Here is a 26,645-nt window from a genome sequence, read left to right on the forward strand (position 1 = left end):
TAACAGAGTCAAAAGCTTTGGCCAGGTCAATGAATACGGCAGCACAGTATTGTTTCTTATCGATGGCGGTTACGATGTCGTTTAGGACCTTGAGCGTGGCTGAGGTGCACCCATGACCAGCTCTGAAACCAGATTGCATAGCGGAGAGGGTGCGGTGGGATTCGAAATGGTCGGTAATCTGTTTGTTGACTTGGCTTTCGAAGACCTTAGAAAGGCAGGGTAGGATGGATATAGGTCTGTAGCTATTTGGGTCAAGAGTGTCACCTCCTTTGAAGAGGGGGATGACAGCAGCTGCTTTCCAATCTATGGGAATCTCAGACGACACGAAAGAGAGATTGAACAGGCTAGTAATAGGGGTTGCAATAATTTCGGCAGATAATTTTAGAAAGAAAGGGTCCAGATTGTCAAGCCCAGCTGATTTGTAGGGGTCCAGATTTTGCAGCTCTTTCAGAACATCAGCTGAATGGATTTGGGAGAAGGAGAAATGGGGGAGGCTTGGGCGAGTAGCTGTGGGGGGTGCAGTGCTGTTGAATGCAGTAGGGGTAGTTAGGTGGAAAGCATGGCCAGCCGTAGAAAAATGCTTATTGAAATTCTCAATTATAGTGGGCTTATCGGTGGTGACAGAGTTTCCTATCCTCAGTGCAGTGGGCAGTTGGGAGGAGGTGTTCTTATTCTCCATGGACTTTACAATGTCCCAGAACTTTTTAGAGTTTGAGTTGCAGGAAGCAAATTTCTGTTTGAAAAAGCTAGCCTTGGCGTTTCTAACTGCCTGTGTGTATTGGTTTCTAACTTCCCTGAAAAGTTGCATATCGCGGGGGCAGTTCGATGCTAATGCAGAACGCCACAGGATATTTTTGTGTTGGTTAAGGGCAGTCAGGTCTGGGGAGAACCAAGGGCTATATCTGTTCCTGGTTCTAAATTTCTTGAAAGGGGCATGTTTATTTAAGATGGTGAGGAAGGCATTTAAAAAAATAACCAGGCATCCTCTACTGACGGGATGAGGTCAATATCCTTCCAGGATACCAGGGCCAGGTCGATTAGAAAGGCTTGCTCGTTGAAATGTTTCAGGGAGCGTTTGACAGTGATGAGTGGAGGTCGTTTGACAGCTGACCCATTACGGGTGCAGGCAATGAGGCAGTGATCGCTGAGATCTTGGTTGAAAACAGCAGAGGTGTATTTAGAGGGCACGTTGGTTAGGATGATATCTATGAGGGTGCCAGTGTTTGCGGCTTTGGGGTTGTACCTGGTGGGTTCATTAATAATTTGTGTGAGATTGAGGGCATCAAGCTTGGATTGTAGGATGGCTGGAGTGTTAAGCATGTCCCAGTTTAGGTCACCTAGTAGCACGAGCTCTGAAGATAGATGGGGGGCAATCAGTTCACATATGGTGTCCAGAGCACAGCTAGGGGCCGAGGGGGGTCTATAGCAGGCGGCAATGGTGAGAGACTTGTTTTTGGAGAGGTGGATTTTTAAAAGTAGAAGTTCAAATTGTTTGGGTACAGACCTGGATAGCAGGACAGAACTCTGCAGGTTATCTCTGCAGTAGATTGCAACACCGCCCCCTTTGGTCTTTCTATCTTGTCTGAAAACGTTGTAGTTAGGGATGAAGATTTCAGAGTTTTTGGTGGACTTCCTAAGCCAAGATTCAGACACAGCTAGGACATCCGGGTTGGCAGAGTGTGCTAAAGCAGTGAATAAAATAAACTTAGGGAGGAGGCTTCTAATGTTAACATGCATGAAACCAAGGTTATTACGGTTACAGAAGTCATCAAAAGAGAGCGCCTGTGGAGTAGGAGTGGAGCCAGGCACTGCAGGGCCTTGGGAGACAGGCGGGCCTTCTTCAGCCTCCTCAAAAAGTACAGGCGTTGCTGTGCCTTTTGACCAGGGTTGAGGTGTTGAGGGTCCAGGAGAGGTCATTGGAGATGTAGATACCCAGGAATTTGAAGCTGGGCACACACTCCACCTCAGTGCCATCAATGACTGCAGCTTTTAGACTTCCTGTAATCCACAATGAGCTCCTTGGTTTTCTTTGCATTGAGGGCCAGGTTGTTGTCAGCGCACCATGCAGCCAGGTGCTTGACCTCCTCCCTGTAGGCTGACTCATCATTGTCACTGATCAGGCCTATCACCGTGGTGTCGTCTGCGAACTTGACGATGGTGTTAGAACCGTGTACAGGAACGCAGTCGTAGGTGAAGAGGGAGTACAGGAGGGGGCTCAGCACGCAGCCCTGTGGCACACCGGTGTTTAGGTTCAGAGTTGAGGAAGTGAAGTTGTCTAACCTGACAGACTAGGGTCTCTTGGTTAGGAAGTCTAAAGTCCAGTTACAGAGAGAGGGGCTGATCCCTAGGTCATGAAGTTTGGTGACCTGCCTAGAGGGAATGACCGTATTAAATGCTGAGCTAAAGTCTAGGAACAGCATTCTCACATAGGTGTTGGTTTTGACCAGGTGGGTCAGGGCAGAGTGTATAGCTGTGGAGATGGCGTCCTCTGTAGAACTGTTCGATCGGTAGGCAAACTGGTGGGAATCCAGTGTTGGAGGGAGGCAGGACTTAAGGTAGGCCAAAACCAGTCTTTCGAATCACTTCATGATCGTGGGGGTGAGTGCAACAGGTCGGAAGTCCTTCAGGCTTGATGCGGTCGACTGCTTCGGCACTGGCACAATGGTTGCGGTCTTGAAGCACGTGGGGACAACTGACTGGGCCACTGACAGGTTGAAAATGTCAGTGAAGACCTTGGCCAGCTGCCCAGCACATGCTCTGAGCACACGAACGGGGACGCCATCAGGACCAGCAGCCTTGCTTGCATTCACCCTGCTCAGTGCAGACAACACATCTGCAATGGATAGTCTGAGTGGGAGGTCGTCTGGGGGGAGCTCAGCTTTGATGGCTGGAACTTTGTTGTCCCCGTCGAAGTGAGCATAGAACATGTTTAACTCGTCAGCGATGGAGACATTGCTGGCTGTGGGGGTAGGGTTTTTTGGCCGGTAGTCTGTGATGGCTTGGATGCCCTGCCACATGCGTCGAGGGTCAGAGTTGTTGTTTTAGTGCTCCTCAATCTGCAGTTTGTGGTCATGTTTAGCCATCTTGATGCCCTTTTTCAGGTTGGCCCTGGATGAGCTGTAGGCTTCCGCATCACCAGATCTAAAAGCAGCGTTGCGTGCCTTTCGCAGTAGTCGGACCTCTCTGTTCATCCAAGGCTTCTGGTTGGGGATGGTCTTTATTAGTTTATGGGTGGTGACATTGGTGATGCAGATGTTTATGTAATCCAGAACAGAAGAAGCATATGTTTCAATGTCCGTATGGGAGTCAAGGGCGGCCTGAGTGGTAAGCAATTTCCAGTCTGTGTGTTGAAACTGGTGTTGTAGTAATGAGTCTGACCCCTCTGGCCACACTTTGACTGTCCTCACTGATGGTTTCACGCGTTTAATGAGGGGTAAATACTTGGGGAGTAGGAACAGTGAAAGGTGATCAGACTGTCCCAGGTGTGGGAGGGGAATGACTTTGTAAGCCTCCGGGATGTTTGTATGCACGTGGTCTAGTGGATTGTCTCCTCTAGTGGGGCAGGAGACATTTTGGTGGAATTTGGGAAAAAATGTTTTCAGATTTGAGTGGTTAAAATCCCCTGCAACAATGAAAGAACCATCAGGATGTGCAGTTTGCTGTTTTCTAATTGCAACCTGCAGTTCTTTCATTGCTAGTTTAGCATTAGCATCCAGATGTATATAGGCTGCAGTAACAACCATGGATGTAAGCTCCCGAGGCGAGTAGAAAGGCCTGCACCTAATCATCAGGTACTCCAGATTGGTTGAGCAGTGACTCCCGGTTATGTTACTGTCTGTACACCATGCTTTGTTTACATAAATGCACAGACCACCTCCTCTGGTCTTACCAGAGTCCTCTGCCGTACGATCTGAAGACGTTGCGTCCCTCTGGCCCAATAGCGTTGTCGGGTGTGCTGTTTTTTAGCCACATTTCCTTGAATATCATGACGCCGCAATCCATAATCCTTTTTTGTGAGATAATTCTTAGTCGTATTTCATCCATTTTGTTCACCAGTGACCGGACGTTAGCGAGGAAAAGGCTAGGTAGTGAAAGCCGATGTGCGGTTATGTCACTTCCTGACCAGTAAAAGGGGTTATTTGTCATTGTAGTTTGGTCAGGGCGTGGCAGGGGGTGTTTGTTTTGTGTGTTTCGGTGTTTTTGGTTTAGGTTCTATGTTATTTCTATGTTTAAATCTAGTTTTCTATTTCTATGTTGGGTTTTTGGTAGGACCTCCAATTAGAGGAAGCTGGTTGTTGTTGCCTCTAATTGGAGGCCATATTTAGTTGAGGTTTGTTTCACTTGTGTTTTGTGGGTGGTTATTTTCTGTATAGCCTGGGAGCCTTATGGAACTGTTTTCGTCATTTGTTTATTTTGTTTAAGTGGTTTCTTTAAATAAATTAAGAAGATGAGCACTTTACCCGCTGCGCCTTGGTCCAATCCTTACGACGCCTATGACAGGTTAGCTTTTGCCTAGCCCGGAGGCTTTGTTTACGATCTCGACGCCGCCTCCGGGCACTTCCTCTCAGCGATGTTTCAGTCTCCCGGGGCATCTTCACGATCGTCAGTGGAAGTTGTATGTTGCCAAAAAAAGTCTTTGTGCATTGTGTTCCAATATCCAGGAGTTCTTGACGGCTATATAGAGTGTACGTCATGCTGTACTGAGTGAATAAACTAAGAACTATTAAGTAAATTACTGCTAATTCGCAAAATCTGGGTAGATGCTGAGCCTCGCGTTGTACACGCTCCGCCATTGTGTATGCTGTGTAAACATCATGATGACAGAAGTGAGTGCTCCGGGGCGATAGTCATTTAGGTCAGTTACCTTTGCTTTCTTGGGTACAGGAACAATGGTGGACAATTTGAAGCAAGTGGGGACAGCAGACAGCCCACAGTCCTTGGTAGCAGGCCGCATCAGTGGCACTGTGTTATCTTCAAAGAGGGCGAAGAAGGTCTTTAGCTTGTCTGTAGTCCGTGATTGTTTGTAGACCCTGCCACATGCATCTCGTGTCTGAGCCGTTGAATAGAGAGTTATTTATTCCGGTCTGCGCGATATACTGAGAACCCAGCTGGCTGTATTGATAAAGACAGTATATCCTGAGAGAGCTATGTTTCTCTGGAAGGAGATTCTCGCCCTGAGCTCGTCTACCTTATTATCCAGAGACTGAACATTAGCGAGTAATATACTCGGAAGTGGTGGATGGGGTGCGTGCCTCCTGAGTCGGACTAGAAGTCCACTCCGAATACCTCTTCTCCACCAGCGGTGTTTTGGATCAGCCTCTGGAATCAGTTTAATTGCCCTGGGGGGTACGAACAAAGGATCCAATTTGGGAAAGTCGTATTCCCTGTCATAATGCTGGTGATTTACCGTCGCTCTGATCTCCAAAAGTTATTTCCGGCTGTATGTAATGACACAAAACATTTCCTGGGCTGATAACACACACACAAAAAAAAAATTACTGCAAAGCTGCTTAGGAGCTAGAAGCAGAGCTGCCCTATCTGTCGGTGCCATCTTTCTACGGCACAGAGAGAGAGACTATGGAGACAATGACTATAGAGAGATGCAGGCCACATTTACAAACTAAACAGTCACCTTTAACACCAAAATCCTTGAGGTGTTTTTCAGTCAAAACGCTGCTGTCGTGATAGTACTGACAGTCCTTGAAAAAAACATGAACAGTAGTAAATATAACATATTGCCCTTTTAAGGCAACGCTTCACAGCTGTGTCGTCCACCCTCTGATGTGTTTTTATTTCTCAAAATGCTATTTCGTTTCATGGTGCAGCTAGAGGAAAACTCATGTCAAATGGATTGATTCTGCTTGAGTGACCATATGTTCTACACCAGATTTAAGTGCACCAGTAATTCAAGGAGTATTGAGCACAACACATTCCGCAGTCTTCTCATTTTCAATAGGGAATTTTAATTCATGACATCACCTCCTTGCTTGTCTCTCATGATCGACGAAACATAAAATTGTTACGAAGGTCGAAACAGAATTCACCACAACACCCTGATATGGCATTCTCCACTTCTACTGACTGAAACTTCTACATTCTACTTTTGTATACCCCTGAACTAGCGATTGATTGTTGGAGCTCTCAGTGCATTTCCCCATGCTGGCAGGCTCTTGAAAACTCCTCTGCTCGTCCTAGAATATTTTAACATTGCACTTTGACCTATGGTCTCGTTAATTAGGTCATTGTGCCATGCCTAACAAGACATGATGTGCCCGTTCAGTCATTCGGGAGCTCAGTGAGAGTGTTGAGTAATGCACTGTGTGGCCACGCCCACGAGTGACCCTAATTCAAGTTACCACAACAGTGAGAAGTGAATATGGCTTTCTGGCTTCATATAGTTTACAAAAAAAAAATGTTAATATTGATAACAGACATTAGAATATCTAGATCCAATACAAGGGAAGGGGTGGATGGAATGAGGGTCACTCCGAACATATGGAGCTGAAACTGAGCTTTAAGTGATTTCCAGAGGGAAAGGATCACTAAGTCATTGTAAAGTAAAAGCCCCCAGTGTAGTGAAAGTTCATTGAGTTTTATTATCGTTTCTATATACATGTGGGCTTGTTTTTTATTTCAAAAGCTTTACATTGACACTGATGGCAGGATTGGTGGAAAATGAGAAGATCTATTGAGACCACAAGAGAAGAAAAAACTAAACAAGAAAGAAGTCAGAATTTCTGTATATGAATTTAGTAGTTGGTTGACTACAATGATATTGAAAGTAGGTTTTCATTGACCTAGGTTTATTAGACAAAAGCAATGTCGGAAAAAAAATATTTGCGACATGTGTAATGGAAATGGCAAGTATAGGAGCCATTTTCGAAAGATCGACAACATTTGTATCCGTTTGACAGGGGTGGATTTTTCTTTTGTTTAAGCTTTCTTTATTGTGACAAATGATGATGGAAACTGTGTTTTTCAAATAAATTATGATGGACGAACAGAGTTGGGGAGTAACCGTTACATGTAAGGGATTACAAAAACGGTAACTGTAATCCATTACGTTACCAGCAAACATATTGTAATCAGATTACAGATTACTTTTAAATTCAGAAAGGATGTTTGCAAAAAAAATCTTTGACACTTCTCTGTTTTCTCAATGACATTCAAATCAGCATTGACAAAAGGTGCAAGTTTAAGTTTGTTCCACCTGAGCGAGTCTGACCACAAGTCAGAGACCACTATGATGACACACCAAATGTGTTTGAAGGATCGCGGGAAAGGAGCAGGAATAGGCTTTTGTAGGCTACAGTCCAAGCTTTGTCTTCCAATGATGCGACTGCTGTTGGCATCCAACGATTATCCAACTTGAATAAAAGCTTGGAGGTAAATTTGACAGCAGTGGTGTAGTCAACGGTGATACGGATATCACTTATTATTGATATCTACATAGCACATTGATGTGAATCACACTGCTGCTCTCTCATTTAGCTATTTGTGCCTTATGAATTGTGGTTGTTTTGGATGGCTGTTCACAAATCTAAATGTGTATTTGAACCCAATAATGGTTGAATTCAAGAAGTTTAAACTGGCTATCAATCATTGTTTTTGAAACCAGTGGACAGCCAGTGAAAAATGTGCTTTTGCAACAGCTGCATAGTGCGGATCCCAGCCTATGGAATAAAAGTGGGGCTTTTATTGCTCAATCTAATTCATGCTGATTAAAACTTAAAGGGGCAATTTGTAGTTGCTACATCCATCTTGGACTTATAAATTATATATATTAATGTAAAGATATAATTTAATCGTATTATTATTATATATAGTAGAAAGTGATGGGTTAAAAGAAGCCTACATAACCAACCCATGAAGTAAAGTGTAACATCCATATGGCCAGCTATGTAAACTTTAACATTGATTTATCCTGCAATAGATGTTGTTCAATTGGTAACATACATTTTTGTCTTCTTCTAATGCCTCTTAAGGGGAAAGTGATCTAAAAGTAACTGAATGTAATTAGATTATGTTACTGAGTTTAGGTAAACCAAAAGGTACGTTACCGATTACAATTTTGGACAGTTAACTAGCTACTGTAATGGATTACATTTAGAAAGTAACCTACCCAACCCTGTTGACGAATACTTTTGAAAGTACGCGGGGCACGTGATGTTGTCACGTAACTATAAGCTACATTCCACATCTAATTCTAAATGCTTACTGCTTGCAAAATATATTTTTGAAGCAAAACAAATAATGTTTCTTTGCAGGGACTTTAAAGAATGCCTGAGTTGCTTCGCCTTGCTTTTCTGGTTGGCTGGCAAGTTTCACCATCCAATTATTACAGATCTACAGGAGTGCAAGTTTTACAATGGCAAAGACCGTGGTGATACGCTTGCATATGAGAATTATTAGAATATGGAAAATATTTGTCAATTATTGTATTCTATCCGTGCAGGCTTTCGCGGGCTACTGGGGACATGAAACAGACAGTTGGGAGGGCATACATGCGGTCACCAATTTATTAAAGCGCAATTTGCCTAAATGGGTAATGGAAACACTTCAACCACTAAATTTGAATCGACACTGTAGGTTTTTGTGAAAAAGTAGATATTTTTAGGTGTGACGTCATTACGTCTAGCTGTTTTTAATGACACAAGATAGTTAAATGGTACCCTAGCAGGAAATTGTTGCATCTATTTTCTATATGCAAACTTTCTAAATGTTGACAAAAATTAATTGGACAAGTTAATGGAAACATAGCTACTGTCTCTGTCTGACAAAATTCAGCCTGGGATTCTTGTTTACCAAGCGGATGTTTGAGTTATGAAATATCAGATTGCTATGCTTGCGTCTTTCATAATTTATCATTGCAATGGAACAAACAAGCTGTCGAAAATGGTGTTTGTTTTTGATGAGTAGTTCTCTGGGGAAATAACGACACCTTGGCCTAATCATATCAGAATATTTTTTATTTCACTTTGTATTTCCTTTTTTACTCTCTAGAAAAAAGTATGTATCTATAGGATGTGTTAGAAATCAGATATTGCCATGACAACTGATCAATATTTTCCCCTTAGTCTCCAGACTATATACAGTACCAGTCAAAAGTTTGGACACACCTACTCATTCATGGGTTTTTCTTAATTTTTTTACTATTTTTTACATTGTAGAATAATAGTGAATACATCAAAACAATGAAATAACACATATGTAATCATGTAGTAACCAATATTTGTGTGTGTAAGGGTTATTTGACCAAGAAGGAGAGTGATGGAGTGATGCATCAGATGACCTGGCCTCCACAATCACCCGACCTCAACCCAATTGAGATGGTTTGGGATGAGTTGGACCACAGAGTAATGGAAAAGCAGCCAACAAGTGCTCAACATATGTGGGAACACCTTTAAGACTGTTGGAAAAGCATTCCTCATGAAGATGGTTGAGAGAATGCCAAGAGTGTGCAAAGTTGTCATCAAGGCAAAGGGTGGCTACTTTGAAGAATAAATATATTTAGATTTGTTTAACACTTTTTTGATTACTACATGATTCCATATGTGTTATTTCATAGTTTTGATGTCTTCACTATTATTATACAATGCATAAAATAGAAAAAAGAAAGAAAAACTCTGGAATGAGTAGGTGTGTCCAAACTTTTGACAGGTACTAAATGTCCAGCAAACTGTTACAAAAGAAATGTGGGAACTGAAGACATACAGAGTGCAGGAAATCCAATTCATTGCTCTCTGAGGTTCAAATTCCAGCTATTCAGAGGAGTTGAATAATAAATGAAAGTATGGGTATCGGTTCTGTCCTCCGAGTTTTGAGACCTACAGGTTTCCGTAGAGCTGCACACCAGTGGTCCACTGCGTGAAGAGAGACTTAACAGGACCTGATTTATCTGGTGCTGTTTCACTTCAAACAGGTCAGTCTTCTGGGGAAAGGAAGAGAGATGTTCCTGGGTGGAGGGGGCAAGTTTGGGGGGAGGACTGGGCCAGCAATGTCAATAATGCTTAATGAGATTAGCAGGAGGGAGCTCTCAGAGGGCCTGTGGTCTATGTAAGACCATCAGAGCACCAGAGTGTTGTTCCACCGGCTGTCTGTTCTGTTCCAGGACCTGATGGGAAGCTGTAATCACCATTTGTCAGAGAACTATCAGGGGAGAAACACTTTCCATTTATTACAGGTTTATACATGGACTTGTTCCACTGACGTGAAAGCACAAGCACATCCAAAATCGAAATTGTATAATGGTGTCCCCGAGGTATGGCTATCTTAACCCATTATCCTAAGGGACGTGAGAGAGAGGAGATCGTTTGTGTTACCATTGCAATCTGTCAGAAGACACCGTGGCTACAGCCAGGCTTATACTGTAGTTAAAAACAGCTCTTGCATCAGGGAGACAGTCTTGAGTGTTTCTTTATCTGTCTCCAGAACTGTTCTAGAAACCCCATCACCTCCTCAAATGGCCCCAACCAGTATGGGTCTGTCAGTCCGTCCTTCAGTTCTTCAGTTAGCGGCTGATTAATGATCCAGAGCAAGGATGGGCTGACTGGCTGGCCCGTGGGTTTTGTAAACCCGCGGATCAACCCAGTCCAGTGGAGGTCAGGAAGGTGGACAGTGAGCTGGGAGGAGAAGTCAAGGTTAACGTAGAAGAAGGACTCCCAAGTGTAAGAGACCCAGGAGAGTTGAGGGGTTCAGGGAGTGGGTTTATTGTAGGCCCACCAGCTTTATGGCTGGTGGATGTCAAGAATGATAAATGGGATGTTGTTATATTTCAAGCTGGACTGAAGTTTGTTTGGTATGTGTTATGGCATTCAGATCTGTTGGTCCCCTAGATCCTGGATGTACTGTATAGTTAAACAAATATATATATACATTTTTTAACTAGGCAAGTCAGTTAAGAACAAATTCTTATTTACAATGATGGCTTACTCCGGCTAAACCAAGACGACACTGGGCCAATTGTGCACCGCCCTATGTGACTCCCAATCATGGCCGGATGTGATACAGCCTGGATTCAAACCAGGTACTATAGTGACGCCTCTTGCACTGAGATGCAGTGCCTTAGATCGCTGCGCCACTGTCTCAATGGGGACCTTCTTATCTCAACAGTATATATGTAAACACACACACACACACAGTGTGACCGCAGCATGGTCTAAGGGGGCTTCAGAGGGAGTGTGTCACCTGTATAGTGTTGACAAAGGAGTAGCAAATTAGGCTGGGCAGAAAGGATGAGTTGAGTGCCAAAAAGAATATTGCCCTTATGTTGCCTTAACATTGTCCTCTGGCACCAACCCAGGCCATATGTCATCCATAAGTAAAACCCTCCACACTCTGATGTCATATGACTCGTGACTACCTGGTCTGGTCCGACCCTTAGGGGAAAACAGATGGCCATTGTCAGGGGATACAGGTACTGATGTGACACCAAGCTCCATGATGCAGTGCGGCCTGCTGTTGCATCATGGCTTCCACTGGCCACCCACTGTGACTACGCCATCTCGTCAGCTGACTGGGAATGTCAAGTATAACTATGCTTTATGTACCATAAAGGGTTCATTTATATTGGTCAAGTTCAAGGACCCAGATGTAGGACTTGTATCATGGTCATATTATCATTATTATGTGAAACAACCTGGATATTAACTTGACTCATGACACTCTGCCTCATACATGTAATAATGCAACACTTCATGCCTTATACGCTAACACTTCACACCGTACACCTCACTTAACCATATCCTCAGCTATCATTGTAATGATCAACTTTTCACTCATTGTGTCTTTGATTGACACCTTTTACCTTGACATCCGTCTTGCATAAACAGTATCTTATACAGCCATTCCCATCATGTGATTTTAACTGAACAGCTACCAACTGTTTGCTTGTGTGGTCTTGGATCAGCTCGTTCAGATCCAAATGCTTCACCACACTAATAGACTGCCTCAAAGCAAATAGTTTCACATGTACTCTATGGAGTCATTCATAGTACAATTTATGAATGGGAAAAAAAAATTCTTAATACTTAATATGGGTGTTTTTTTAAGAGTTCACCCCCTGAGTACCATTCAGTCCAATTCTATTTGAAAATGATACCATGCATTACAAGGCCTCGCGGGTCATAGCCCTGATTACATTAACCAATGTGTTGATATTGGACTTAAACTAACAGCTGCTTGTTTTGCTGACCTCTTTCAAAAACTCACTTTCTGGTCCAGAGGAATCAGACTGATAATTACTGTACTATCTGAGGTAGACTTATATAAAAGCCACTCGTCACCACACTTACAATAGCTACATAGACAGACATTTTTGCCTGCACACTTCTTTGAATTCTTCAAATTGATCTATAGATCAGGAATCTGTCAGCTGCAACTGTTGATATGCAACGGCTTGCTAGCGTAATTATTTGGGTCGTTATTGGGTCCTCATCATCTTCTGCATGGGAAATGCTAACTATCCAAATGAAATAAAATGAAATCAGATTGTATTTGTCGCATGCTTCGTTAACAGGTGTAGACTAACAGTGAAATGCTTACTTACGGGCCCTTCCTAACAATGCAGTGAGAAATAATAGAAAAATAACACGTGGAATAAAAACACAATGAGTAATGATAACTTGACTATATACACGGGTTACCTGTACCGATGTGCAGGGGTACGAGGTAATTGAGGTAGATACATTACATGACTAAAAGTATGTGGACACCTGCTCGACGAACATCTCGTTCCAAAATCATGGGCATTAATATGGAGTTGGTCCCACCTTTGCTGCTATAGCAGCCTCCACTCTTCTGGGAACTCTTTCGTCTAGATGTTGGAACATTGCTACAGGGACTTGCTTCCATTCAGGCACAAGAGCATTGGTGAGGTCGGGCACTGATGTTGGACGATTAACCCTAGCTCACCTTCCAATTCATCCCAAAGGTGTTCGATGGGGTTGTGTGCAGGCCAGTCAAGTTCTTCCAGACCGATCTCGACAAACCATTTCTGTATGAGTGTTGTAACCGAGGACTGACAATTTTTACGTGCTATGTACTTGTGAGCTTGTGTGGCCTACTACTTTGCGGCTGAGCCGTTGTTGTTCCTAGATGTTTCCACTTCACAATAACAGCACTTACAGTTGACCGGGGCAGCTCTAGCAGGGCAGAAATTTGACAGACTTGTTTGAAAAGTGGAATCCTATGACGGTACCATGTTGAAAGTCACTGAGCTCTTCAGTAAGGCCATTCTACTGCCAATGCTTGTTTATGGAGATTGCATGGCTGTGTGCTCGATTGTATACACCTGTCAGCAACGGGTGTTGCTAAAATAGCCGAATCCACTAATTTGAAGGGTTGTCCACATACTTTTGTAAATATAGTGTATGTACATATAGGTTGTCACGGTTTCTGCCGAAGTCGATGCTCCTCCTTGTTCGGGTGGTGCTCGGCGGTCGACGTCACCGGTCTTCAAGCCATCATTGATCCATTTTTCATTTTCCATTGGTTTTGTCTTGTCTTCCTACACACCTGGTTCCAATCCCATTCATTACATGTTGTGTATTTAACCATCTGTTTCCTCTCATGTCCTTGTTGGAGATTGTTTGTTGTTATGTGCTCGTGTTGTTGGATTGGTGCGCGACGGGTTATTGTACCCATGTTTATTTTATTATGTACTTTGGTTTTGGAGTTTGTTTTTAACTTTATTAAACTACTCCAGTTACACCAAGTTTGTTTCTCCTGCGCCAGACTTCCCTGCCACTTACACACACGACGTGACATAGGTAGGGATAAAGTGACTAGGCAATAGAATAGATAATAAACTGTAAAAGCAGCATGCGTATGTGATGAGTCAAAATAGTTAGTGCAAAACGGGTCAATGCAGATAGTCCATCAACACATGCCTGTTGGCTATTACCAAAGATGGTGGATAAATGAAGATGGTTCACTCAGTAAATGAAGATAGTTCACTCAGGCCCTTTACCATTGGAAAAAAAGTTCCGGGCTTCTTTACTGGGTGTGTCTCCCATAGACACCAATGTAACAATAGCAGCTAGGTCTGGTCTACTTAGTTCATTGACTTCTATTGAACCAGAAAAAAACTGCGAATTGGGTGTCTCGCTTCCTCTTCCGTCTCTACTATTACTAGTCACCACTTCCTGCTTGAGACAAGGGATAACTTCCTGACTTCTTGCCAACCACCACTGTCCTCTGTTATAATCCTCTCCTCTCTCCCAGCAGCAGCACATGCTAATTGAGCGTGTAAGACATCTGCCAACTAGATTATTCCTGCGCCTGACTCTTGGAGAATAATGATTAACGATGGGGACCTGTTATTGAGAGCTCATTAGTGTCTGCAGTCCCAATGGGAACAAAGTGGGCATCTCTGGAGGATGGGGTCACAGGGTCAGGGGCTGATGTGACTTCCCAATGAGTTAATGAAAAGAGCAGGGAAGCTGGGCGGGGCACTGGGCGGGACACTGTGTGGCAGGGCTCCTCACATAACGTTGAGTTGAGGTAGTGTGTGTTGAGGTAGTGTGTGTTGAGGTAGTGTGTGTTGAGCGGTATGTGTTGAGGTAGTGTGTGTTGAGTGGTATGTGTTGAGGTAGTGTGTGTTGAGCGGTATGTGTTGAGGTAGTGTGTGTTGAGCGGTATGTGTTGAGGTAGTGTATGTTCGGTGGTATGTGTTGAGGTAGTGTGTGTTGAGTGGTATGTGTTGAGGTTGTGTGTGTTGAGTGGTATGTGTTGAGGTAGTGTGTGTTCGGTGGTATGTGTTGAGGTAGTCTGTGTTGAGCAGTATGTGTTGAGGTAGTGTGTGTTGAGCGGTATGTGTTGAGGAAGTCTGTGTTGAGCGGTATGTGTTGAGGTAGTGTGTGTTGAGCGGTATGTGTTGAGGTAGTGTGTGTTGAGCGGTATGTGTTGAGGTAGTGTGTGTTGAGCGGTATGTGCTGAGCAGTGTGTGTTGAAGTGGTGTATAGGGCAGCATTGGGGTGGGAGGTCCTACGACTACTAAATCTGAAAAGACTGGATAGTTTGAAGGAATAGCTCCACCTTTCCTCTTACCTCTTGGATACACCTATCCAATCCTCTCAGATCTAGTGCCAAGGGGGTAGAGGCTAGGGGTCAATCAGGGTCTGGTGAGGTGGTGTAGGGCATGGTTGAAGCAGGAAGGGTAAACAAGGGTACCTTTTCCCTTTGTTCTCTCCCAGGTGAACCTGCTTGTCCTTAGAAACCAAGAGTGGGTGTGGCCTGGGATGACAATATGGCGACCCATCCTTGGTTTCTGAGGCTGTGCGGACTTACACATTTACAACCCGTCCAAGAGCTGTTGCGTATTATTTTTGTGTTATGCAAAAACAATGTTTATTTGCATGTAGAAAAATGCATGTGAAAGCATTGATAAAATGACTTGAGAGTAGAGATCAGCCCACCAACAGGGATACATCATTCCAGTCATAGTCAGTACTACCCAGTCAAACACACTTCCTGCACATTTCATCCATTCCGTGTTTGTAAGCAATGTTTCTCTAGCTACAGCCTGTCTGTCTCTATCTGTCTGTTTATGTCTGTCTATGTCTAGCTACAGTCTGTCTATGTCTAGCTACAGTCTGTCTATGTCTAGCTACAGTCTGTCTATGTCTAGCTACAGTCTGTCTATGTCTAGCTACAGTCTGTCTCTGTCTTTTATTTTTACATTTTTTTAAACTTTTACCTTTATTTAACTAGGCAAGTCAGTTAAGAACAAATTCTTATTTTCAATGACGGCCTCGAACACTGGGTTAACTGCCTTGTTCAGAGGCAGAACGACAGATGTTCACCTTGTCAGCTCGGGGATTCGGTCTTGCAACCTTTCGGTAACTAGTCCAATGATCTAACCACTAGGCTCCCTGCCGCCCCTGCCACCTGTTTATGTCTGTCTCTGTCTGTCTATGTATAGCTACAGTCTGTCTGTCTCTGTCTGTCTATGTCTGTCTATGTCTAGCTACAGTCTATGTCTAGCTACAGTCTATGTCTAGCTACAGTCTGTCTATGTCTGTCTATGTCTGTCTCTGGCTGTCTCTGGCTGTCTCTGTCTAGCTACAGTCTGTCTATGTCTAGCTACAGTCTGTCTGTCTCTGTCTATGTCTAGCTACAGTCTGTCTGTCTCTGTCTGTCTCTGTCTGCCTATGTCTAGCTACAGTCTATGTCTAGCTACAGTCTATGTCTAGCTACAGTCTGTCTATGTCTGTCTATGTCTGTCTCTGTCTGTCTCTGGCTGTCTCTGTCTAGCTACAGTCTGTCTATGTCTAGCTACAGTCTGTCTGTCTCTGTCTGTCTATGTCTGTCTATGTCTAGCTACAGTCTATGTCTAGCTACAGTCTATGTCTAGCTACAGTCTGTCTATGTCTGTCTATGTCTGTCTCTGGCTGTCTCTGGCTGTCTCTGTCTAGCTACAGTCTGTCTATGTCTAGCTACAGTCTGTCTGTCTCTGTCTATGTCTAGCTACAGTCTGTCTGTCTCTGTCTGTCTCTGTCTGCCTATGTCTAGCTACAGTCTATGTCTAGCTACAGTCTATGTCTAGCTACAGTCTGTCTATGTCTGTCTATGTCTGTCTCTGTCTGTCTCTGGCTGTCTCTGTCTAGCTACAGTCTGTCTATGTCTAGCTACAGTCTGTCTGTCTCTGTCTAGCTACAGTCTGTCTGTCTATGTCTGTCTGTCTCTGTCTAGCTACAGTCTGTCTGTCTCTGTCTCTGTCTGTCTCTGTCTGTGTCTAGCTACAGACGGTATGTCTATGTCTAGCTACAGTCTGTCTCTCTCTGTCTGTCTCTGTGTCTAGCTACAGACTGTATGTCTATGTCTAGCTACAGTCTGCCTGTCTTTGTCTAGCTACAGTCTGTCTGTCTCTGTCTAGCTACAGTCTGTCTCTCTGTGTCTCTCTCTATCTGTCTCTGTCTAGCTACAGTCTGTCTATGTCTTGCTACAGTCTGTCTGTCTATGTCTATCTACGTCTAGCTACAGTCTGTCTGTCTCTGTCTCTGTCTGTCTCTGTCTGTCTATGTCTGTCTCTGTCTGTCTGTCTATGTCTAGCTCCAGTCTGCCTGTCTATGTCTTGCTACAGTCTGTCTGTCTATGTCTAGCTACAGTCTGTCTATCTATGTCTAGCTCCAGTCTGTCTGTCTCTGTCTAGCGCCAGTCTGTCTGTCTGTCTATGTGTAGCTCCAGTCTGTCTGTCTATGTCTTGCTACAGTCTGTCTGTCTATGTCTAGCTACAGACTGTCTATGTCTAGCTACAGTCTGTCTATGTCTAGCTACAGTCTGTCTATGTCTAGCTACAGTCTGTCTGTCTCTGTCTAGCTGCAGTCTGTCTGTCTCTATCTAGCTACAGTCTGTCTGTCTATGTCTAGCTACAGTCTGTCTATATCTTGCTACACTCAGTCTGTCTCTGTCTAGCTACAGTCTGTCTGTCTCTGTCTAGCTACAGTCTATCTATGTCTAGCAACAGTCTGTCTGTCTGTCTGTCTGTCTGTCTGTCTGTCTGTCTGTCTGTCTGTCTGTCTGTCTGTCTGTCTGTCTGTCTGTCTGTCTATGTCTAGCTACAGTCTGTCTGTCTGTCTGTCTATGTCTAGCTACAGTCTGTCTGTCTGTCTGTCTGTCTGTCTATGTCTAGCTACAGTCTGTCTCTGTCTAGCGACAGTCTGTCTGCTGTTCTCACCTGCTACTGATTGCAGTTAACGGCTGTGCTGCTTTGTGTTTTCTGTATGTCAGCCTATAAGATTTGTTTAATGATAATGACATGGCCAGCTACCACACTCTGACATGACCAACCACATTTCATAGAGACATAAAACGCCCTTTGCTGTCTGATAGATAGTGTCTCTGTACAGCTGCACAGGGGCTCTGTGTGTGTGTGTGTGTGTGTGTGTGTGTGTGTGTGTGTGTGTGTGTGTGTGTGTGTGTGTGTGTGTGTGTGTGTGTGTGTGTGTGTGTGTGTGTGTGTGTGTGTACATGTGTGTGTGTACATGTGTGTGTGTACATGTGTGTGTGTACATGTGTGTTGTTCTATCAGAGTTGGAGGAACTGTGCCAGTCTAATGTCTGTTTGGAATTCCTGTACAGTTTGTCTTGTTGGATGGATGTTTTCCCTCCGGCTAGGCCAGAGAGGCTCTGGAACATTGTGTGTGTGTGTGTGTGTGTGTGTGAGCATGCACGTACGTGTGTGTGTGTGTGTGTGTGTGTGAAATCTCACTGAGCACTTCAACAGGAGCAGACTGGCGAGCTCTCAGCCTGCTTATCTTTTATTGCTGAAGGCACATGAATGTTTTTAGAGCATCTGTATGTTTTCCAGTGCTCTCTGTTGTATTACTCTTCTCTTTTGCTGTATGTTCTATAGATTACCATTTACATAAGATTTAGAAGTTCCTTATTGTCAATGTCTCAGCTGCAAGGCCTAAACAAACATTAATGACCATAATTGCTATACAGTTACGGTAATAATGTGGTGTGCTTCCTGCTTCCCTCGGATAGGAAAGAGAAGAGCCACGGGCAGCGATGTGGTTAGGGAGTTAAGACTGCGCTCAGTAATTTTCTGTGTTCCAACATACACAGTGTTGCTATTGGGGGACCCTGATTTGTCATGTGGTCTTAATCTATGTAACGATGTGTGCTGAGAGTCGGGAAGCAAGTTCAGGGAGTGAGTGTTTTAATAAATAAACACAACATAATAAGAAACACGAACAACGCACAGACATGACACAGGAACAGAAACAATAACACCTGGGGAAGGAACCAAAGGGAGTGGCATATATAGGGAAGGTAATCAGGGAGGTGATGGAGTCCCAGTGCGCGTAACGATGGTGACAGGTGTGCGCCATAACGAGCAGTCTGGTGACCTAGAGGTCGGAGAAGGAGCACACGTGACAGTACCCCCCCCGTCGCGTTCGGCTCCAGCCGCAGGACGCCCTCCAAAATGATGATCCCAGGGATCAGGAGCGGACCGGTCACCTCTCCCCGGCTGAGGCATGAGAGCCTGACGAGCCAGCTGAGGCAGGGGAGCCTGGCGATCCGGCTGAGGCAGGGGAGCCTGGCGATCCGGCTGAGGCAGGGGAGCCTGGCGATCCGGCTGAGGCAGGGGAGCCTGGCGATCCGGCTGAGGCAGGGGAGCCTGGCGATCCGGCTGAGGCATGAGATCCTGTAGCGGCTCCCGGACCCGACGTCATTACCACCAAAACAAAACAACAACATAAAACACTCCCTGATGCTTCCCTTAGATGAGGCGTTATTCTGTAACGATGTGCGCTGAGAGTCGGGAAGCAAGTTCAGGGATCGAGTGTTTTAATAAATAAACACAACATAATACGAAATAAGAAACACCAACAACGCATATATAGGGAAGGTAATCAGGGAAGTGATGGAGTCCAGGTGAGTCTGATAACGTGCAGGTGCGCATAGCGATGGTGACAGGTGTGCGTTATAACGAGCAGCCTGGTGACCTAGAGGCCAGAGAGGGGAACTCTGCTTGGTAATTTAAGGGTCAATGGCACCATTAGTTTATTTATAGCCACGAGTTCACAGTAAATCATTACCAAATAGACAGGGACAGAATGTCAAAAGTCTTCCCCCACCATAGATATGACCCACCAGAGGAACACTTCTCGTAGGATGCTGTCAGGAGGATTGGCCAGCGTGTGTGTGTATGTTTGTGTGTCTGTGTGCATGTGTGTGTGTGTTCTTGTGTATGTGTGTGTGGCTGCGATTGCCTTGACAGGCATTAGCGACTTCTTACACCTCTGTCCACACTTTCCTGTACTGACTGACAACAAGCTGTTGTCCCAATACACCTCATCTACAGGGACTTCAAACCACACTGCGTTTGATCAGCACACAGAAGACAAATTAACGCAAGACAAGGACCTCTTGTCTGTCCCCATAGTGAGCCACGGTGGAACTCAGATCCGTCTAACAACGGCTGGAGTGATTCAGCTAGAAAGCTTGAATGCTACTCCATATGCAAGGGAGGAAACAAACTTTGACATTGTGCAAACATTTAACATTACTCTATGCACATGTGGGTTTGAAATGGAGTGAGCTAAATATCTGAATGAGGAAATAACTCTCATACATGTTGTGTATGGTTGATTGAGACAGCGTGATCGTATTAGCTGTGCGTTGTATTGAATGATATCTCTTTTAAAGACATTACTCACTGGTGGTGCACAAGATCACTATAAAAAGGAGCTGATAGGAGTCATTATACCAGCACCAAGGAGCCTGCCGTATTAATGCAAGAGAATCAAGGGGTGAACAACCAGGTGGCAACCAGCTGGAAACCATTTCAGAGAAAAAAAACGGAAAGAAAGAAAATGTGAAGAGCATGAAAACAGTTCATCCCTGACTGACTCTGTCAGCAACGCCATTTAGCCATTTAATTGGAAATACCTGTTGACATTCACATGCAAAGTAATGACCACAATTTAAGTACAAGCATCTGTCTGTGGAGTGATGAAAAGAGTGTGCTTTTACCGGGCTCTTCCTAACCAAAGCGTATGGTTAGGAAGCTATATTATGTAGCTAGCTAGCTTCCCCTGTCCCTTATGCCTAGCTTCCAGCTACATTGGCCCCGGCAGATGAACAACAGGACTGAGGTTAGAACATGGTTTAGTTTTCTCTCTAGAAACAGAGTCATCAAAGCACTACTGGGTCTGTCTTCAAGCTGGATCTGTTTGAAAGATGGTCCTTTGTTGGACAGCTGGGACGTCTACAAAGTGAGGGGAAGTGGACTCACTGAAAGTTTGGAGGACTTCAGATCCTCAAAAGGTTCTACAGCTGCACCATCGAGAGCATCCTGACTGGTTACATCATTGCCTGTTATGGCAACTGCTCAGACTCCGATCGCAAGGCACTACAAAGGGTAGTGTGTACGGCCCAGTACATCACTGGGGCCAAGCTTCCTGCCATCCAGGACATCTACACCAGGCGGTGTCAGAGGAAAGCCCTAAAAATTATCAAAGACTCCAGCCACCCCAGTCATAGACTGTTCTCTCTGCTACCGCACAGCAAGCAGTACCTAGGTCCAATAGACTTCTAAACAGCTTCTATCCCCAAGCCATAAGACTCCTGAACATGTAATCAAATTGCTACCCAGACTATTTGCATTGTCCCCCCCTCTTTTACACTGCTGCTATTCTCTGTTTATTATCTATGCATAGTCACTTTAATAACTCTACCTACATGTACATATTACCTTAATTACCTCGACTAACCATTGCCCCTGCACATTGACTCTGTACCGATACCCCCTGTATATAGCCTCGCTATTATTATTTTACTGCTGCTCTTTAATTATTTGTTACTTTTATTTCTTTTTTTGGTATTTTTCTTAAAACTGCATTGTTAGTTAAGGGCTTGTAAGTAAGTATTTCACTGTAAGGTCTACACCTGTTTATATTGAGATTTCCTTCATGCCTGAGGAAGAAACGTCTTACAAGACAGAGGGGAATGATTCAACCAAAGAAGGAGAAGCTCCACGGTTTACAATGGATTTGGGTTCAGTTTTGCTTACAATGCAGTTTGTAGGCTATGAAAACTGAGGTTTTGGCTTTCCTTCTTTCCCCAGATGTCAACGAGTGCTCGACTGCTAACGGCGGCTGTGAGGGACATTGCTGCAACACCATTGGAAGCTTCTACTGCAAGTGCCCCGAGGGCAGTCAACTGGGCCTGGACGGAAAGGCCTGTCAGGGTGAGAAAGAGGGCAAGCTGGGTCTCCTGGGTGTGTGTGTGTGTGTGTGTGGGGGGGGGGGGGGAATAGAGAAGGACCTAAACCTTATGCTCCTTGAGGATCCAATAGGTTATCCACCAATGTCCTCTTGCCGGCTCTTCAGGAAGAGACAGAGACACAAAAAGCTTAGCAGACCACACACATATAAGGAACACAATCAGTACAGGCATGGAGATCTGGTCAACTCGTAAAATCAAAACCCTGCCTGTTTGTTCTGACAGAAACATGCTGAGTTAGCTGAGTTGGCTGAGTTAGCTGACAGTGCTAATGCCCAGTTGCTCTGAGGGGGTGCAGGTGTCAACAGGTGCCCCTAGCCTTTGACCCCTGACATGGGACGTTGTCACTTTCTAGTGAGGGTTTGAGCAATGGTGTAGGAGTCTGTAAGAGCCATGTTCCAGGGCTAGTGTGCTCTGTAACAAATTTGAAGGGCAAATAACATACCCTTTTTGATTCTGGAACAGAGCATGTCAGTGCTAAATGTTTCGGTCTGCGACCCTCCACATAGGATGGTGTTAATCTATGGAGGGTGGAGCGTGGGAGTTGAGAGGCGGGGGATGGGCAGACACTTCCCCAAACAGCTGTCAGGAGACCATTGAGACAGATGTGGGTGTCAGTTCAAGACTGTCACACAATAACATTCAGACAATATTCAACCCCCAACCCAACTCCCAAAGTCTCAGCCTCACGTCTGAATGAAAGATTTCCTTTGTGTCCTGATGAAATCCTCTCACACGGCGAACCTTAAGTATATTACCCTCCAAACCTTCGCTGCATCTATTACCATTCAGGTATTGAGAAACGCCCACTAAAGAAAGAAGCCTGTCTTTTGAAAAAAAGAACAGGGTTTAGAACGACAGTTTAGGATTTTCTTCCTGAATATGTCATCCACCACAGGGGATGCTGGGAGTTCCTTTATCCTCACTCAGTGAGGCAGTGGATTGGTCTAAATGGATTGGCATTGTGGATTTTCAGTCCTTCAACCTGATCACATTAATCTATGTGCCGGTTAGGAAAAGGCTCCTTATACGGCAGACAGCCCTCCTCTTTGACCCCCCTTAGCCTCTTCTAGTGAAAGTTACCTAATTAAAGTAGCATTTAGTTCATTATGAGGAGAGGGGCATTCCCACAAGCTGAGACTGCTTTGTTGAATAGGAATTGCCCTTATCCCCAGATCTGGGATCCGATTACCTTAGCCCCAATCATAAGATTAAGCATTAGGGGGGTGAATATATGTTTGACTCTGTATCAGTGTCATCACCAGTTGTAGCCTGCAGTGCAAAGCCCATATGGACTAGGGATTAGCAGGAACCAGGAAGTAGTTGAAACAGCTCGACTCTGATGTGTTCTCCAGATGGGTAGCAAACATTGACTTTCCTTGGAGAAGCACTCAGCAATGTTGTCTCCTCATCATGCCTATGCTCCCTGGAACATGGAACAACATGGAACATTTGGCTAATGTACCACATGTCAATGGTTCTGGAATGGTCCTAAACACTCAGGTCTGCTGCATAGTGAACAACCTGTGTTGAAAGCGTGTCAGTGGTGAATTGTCATTACTAGATCCAGAGGAATTCCTGACCACATGACCTGACCAGGAAGAACTCTGGACTCCAATTATAGGGCTATAAGTAGGGCCCATGAGTTTTTTCTAATCAGATCACATGGTCAGAACATACTCCTGGTCCTAGTCATTACAGTTAACAGCAAAGCACTGTACGAGAACTTCCACTGATGAAGAGAATGTGTGTCCAATTGGTGATTCCTTTTTAATGTTGATTTAATTGTATCAAAATGGTGTGTTCGTCTATAAACGGGTCATAAAACATTGTGTTCTTAAAACAGTCTCTCGTGAAGTCATCACTTCTATCACCAAGCCAACCTTCTTACTTCTTATTGCGTCAGGGACCAACTATGCTTCACAGAGCTTGATGTCAAACAAAACAGAACTTCAGTGCCGAAATCTTTTTACTGCATTCCTACGTTTGACGTGGTCATGAGTCATGACAAGCATCCCTATAACTTGGGACTTAACGCTCTCCTCTGGAACACCCATGAAAACTTTGCATCCCAAATGGCATCCTATTCGCTATTTAGTGCACTACTTTTGACCAGGGCCCATATGGCTCACATCAAAAGTAGTGCACTATAAAAGGAATATTGTGCCATTCATGACGCAGACACTGTAACACACATATGAGTCTCCTAATGAATGTGGTCTGTGTGGGTTCATGTCTGTTAGAGTGCTCAAGTCACAAATGTTGTCTAAAGGTTTGTGTAGTATTCCATCATTATAAAGCATTCCTTCAAACGCCATCAAAACACCTCATTGTTCATTAATGCCCATACAGGGAATTCATTGGCACAACCTTCTCCTATCAAAATGGATTGGTTCTGCAGCAAGTGTCTGAGAATATTGTCTGCAGACCTGGGTTAAAATAGTATGTGAAATCATTTTGAATACCTTTTTCTGCTTGCCTGGCTCAAGGGAACCAATGGAATACTAGCAAAAGTGCAAACTTCGCCATATGGCACTCAATGTCGGCTCAAGTGAATGCTCAATTTAAAATACTTTTTGAACCCAGGTTTGATTGTCTGTCCATCGGTCTGCTCTGTAGATGTGAATGAGTGTGAGGAGCTGAATGGTGGCTGCCAGCAGACCTGTGTGAACACGGCAGGCTCCTACCACTGTGAGTGCAGCCAGGGCTTTCGCATGCACACTGACGGACGGACCTGCATTGGTGAGTAATGACCATGTGAGACCAGATTTGATCCCGGTTGTTGACACAACTCAAGATTAGGCATTGGTTTAGGCATTGGTTTAGGCATTGATTTAGGCATTGAGAGCTAATACTCCAATATTCTGGTCTCAGTCAAGGTTACTCATTACCTGCAACCATAATTATCCAATTTCCAGTCTTCAGAGCTTCCTGTAATCACACGTTTCCATTATGGCGGTGTGAAAAAACGGTGCTGGTCCAACAGTGTTGTAGCCCACAATATGGCTCTTCCTTCTTTGAATTAATATTTTAGTGACCAGTTTCTAGGAAGGGTTACACGTTTACTCACCAAATGGTGATCAAAGACTACATTAGCGAAAGTACAGATGTAGGATCTTAATTTTAGGTAGTTTGCTACATCATGAAAATACATTTTTCTCTAGTCTGTCAGTCAATCCTGTGTTGTTCAATTCTTGTGTCTGTCTCTCTGTCTGTCCCAACTATGAAGCTGTGAACTCCTGCTCGGTGAAGAATGGCGGCTGTGAACACAAGTGTGTGGACATGGACAACGACCACTACAAGTGCGAGTGTCGTAGGAACTACCAACTGAAGAGGGATGGGAAGCACTGCGAGTGTGAGTCCTGACTACATTGGATATGGTGCTCTGACTTCCCTACAGCTTACAATAGTAGTCACTTTATGTTAGAATGGAGAGCAAAGAGTTACAGTTTTCAGGCAGTTTTCAGTCATAGCATGACCAGGATATGACTAAGTAAAACTGTCTGCCCCATGTCTGTCTGTCTGTCTGTCTGTCTGTCTGTCTGTCTGTCTGTCTGTCTGTCTGTCTGTCTGTCTGTCTGTCTGTCTGTCTGTCTGTCTGTCTGTCTGTCTGTCTGTCTGTCTGTCTGTCTGTCTGTCTGTCTGTCTGTCTGTCTGTCTGTCTGTCTGTCTGTCTGTCTGTCTGTCTATCAGTTAGGGACCCCTGTGTGGACAGGAGTGGAGGCTGTGTCCAGCTGTGTCATTCTGTGGATGGTCAAGCAGAGTGCAGCTGTAGACCTGGGTACTCACTGGCCGGTGACCGCCAGGGCTGTGAGGGTAAGAGCCAGTGGTGTAAAGTAAAGTAAAAATACTTGAAAGTACTACTGTCATGGAAATTCTACACAGGTACACTAGAAATCAATCTTTGTTTATTATCAGCATGCTGGAGAGGTTCAAACCAACTCAATGCACATGTCAGTCAGGAGCTCCACTGGGGCAGTCCCGTTAGTTCTCTTATATACAGACAAGTTATTTTTCCATGATTTAGCTTTTTTTTCTTCTTTTTTTTTACTTGGCAAGTCAGTTAACTTCATGTGGGTACCTGGGACGGTAGCGTCCCACCTGGCCAACATCCGGTGAAATAGCAGAGTGCCAAATTCAAATAAATATTTAACTTTCATGAAATCACAAGTGTAATACATCAAAATAAAGCTTAAATTGTTGTTAATCCAGCTGCCTTGTCAGATTTCAAAAAGGCTTGACGGCAAAAGCAAACCATGCGATTATCTGAGGACAGCGCTCAGCACACAAAACATTACATACAGTTACCAGCCAAGTAGACTAGTCACGAAAGTCAGAAATAGCAATAAAATGAATCACTTACCTTTGATGATCTTCGTATGGTTGCACTCACAAGACTCCCAGTTACACAATAAATGTTTGTTTTGTTCGATAAAGTCCCTCTTTATATTCAAAAACCTCAATTTTGTTGGCACGTTTTGTTCAGTAATCCAATGGCTCAAATGCGGTCACAAGAGGCAGACGAAAATTCCAAATAGTATCCGTAAAGTTCGTAGAAACATGTCAAACGATGTTTATAATCAATCCTCAGGTTGATTTTAGCCTAAATAATCTATAATATTTCAGACGGACAATAGCGTCGTCAATATTAAAGAAAAACAAGAAAGGTGCGCTCTCGGTCGTGCGCAGTAACCAGCTCTGGGGACATCCCACTATCCACTGACTCAATGTGGTCATTCTCCCTCATTTTTAAGAATAAAAGCCTGAAACAATGTCTAAAGACTGTTCACATCTAGTGGAAGCCATAGGGAACGGAATATGGGTCCTATCCCTTAGGCTATTTCATTGGAAAAACAGCCATTTCAAAATAATGGCACTTCCTGGATGGATTTTCGCCTGCCATTTCAGTTC

General features: G+C 44.2%; 1 protein-coding gene across 3 annotated transcripts in view; it reads left to right on the forward strand.

Annotated features, from left to right (window-relative positions):
- LOC106580945 (multiple epidermal growth factor-like domains protein 6) overlaps window positions 1–26,645 on the forward strand; it is a 99,135-nt gene that overhangs the window by 21,660 nt on the left and 50,830 nt on the right. For all 3 annotated transcript variants that reach the window (XM_045703655.1, XM_045703654.1, XM_045703653.1), the window contains exons 5-8: window positions 21,577–21,699; window positions 24,354–24,476; window positions 24,964–25,089; window positions 25,428–25,550. In XM_045703655.1, coding sequence (XP_045559611.1) covers window positions 21,577–21,699; window positions 24,354–24,476; window positions 24,964–25,089; window positions 25,428–25,550 — 495 coding nt within the window. The remainder of the gene's footprint in view (window positions 1–21,576; window positions 21,700–24,353; window positions 24,477–24,963; window positions 25,090–25,427; window positions 25,551–26,645) is intronic.

This window comes from Salmo salar, chromosome ssa20 (genome assembly GCF_905237065.1).
Source record: "Salmo salar chromosome ssa20, Ssal_v3.1, whole genome shotgun sequence".
Lineage (NCBI taxonomy): Eukaryota > Metazoa > Chordata > Actinopteri > Salmoniformes > Salmonidae > Salmo > Salmo salar.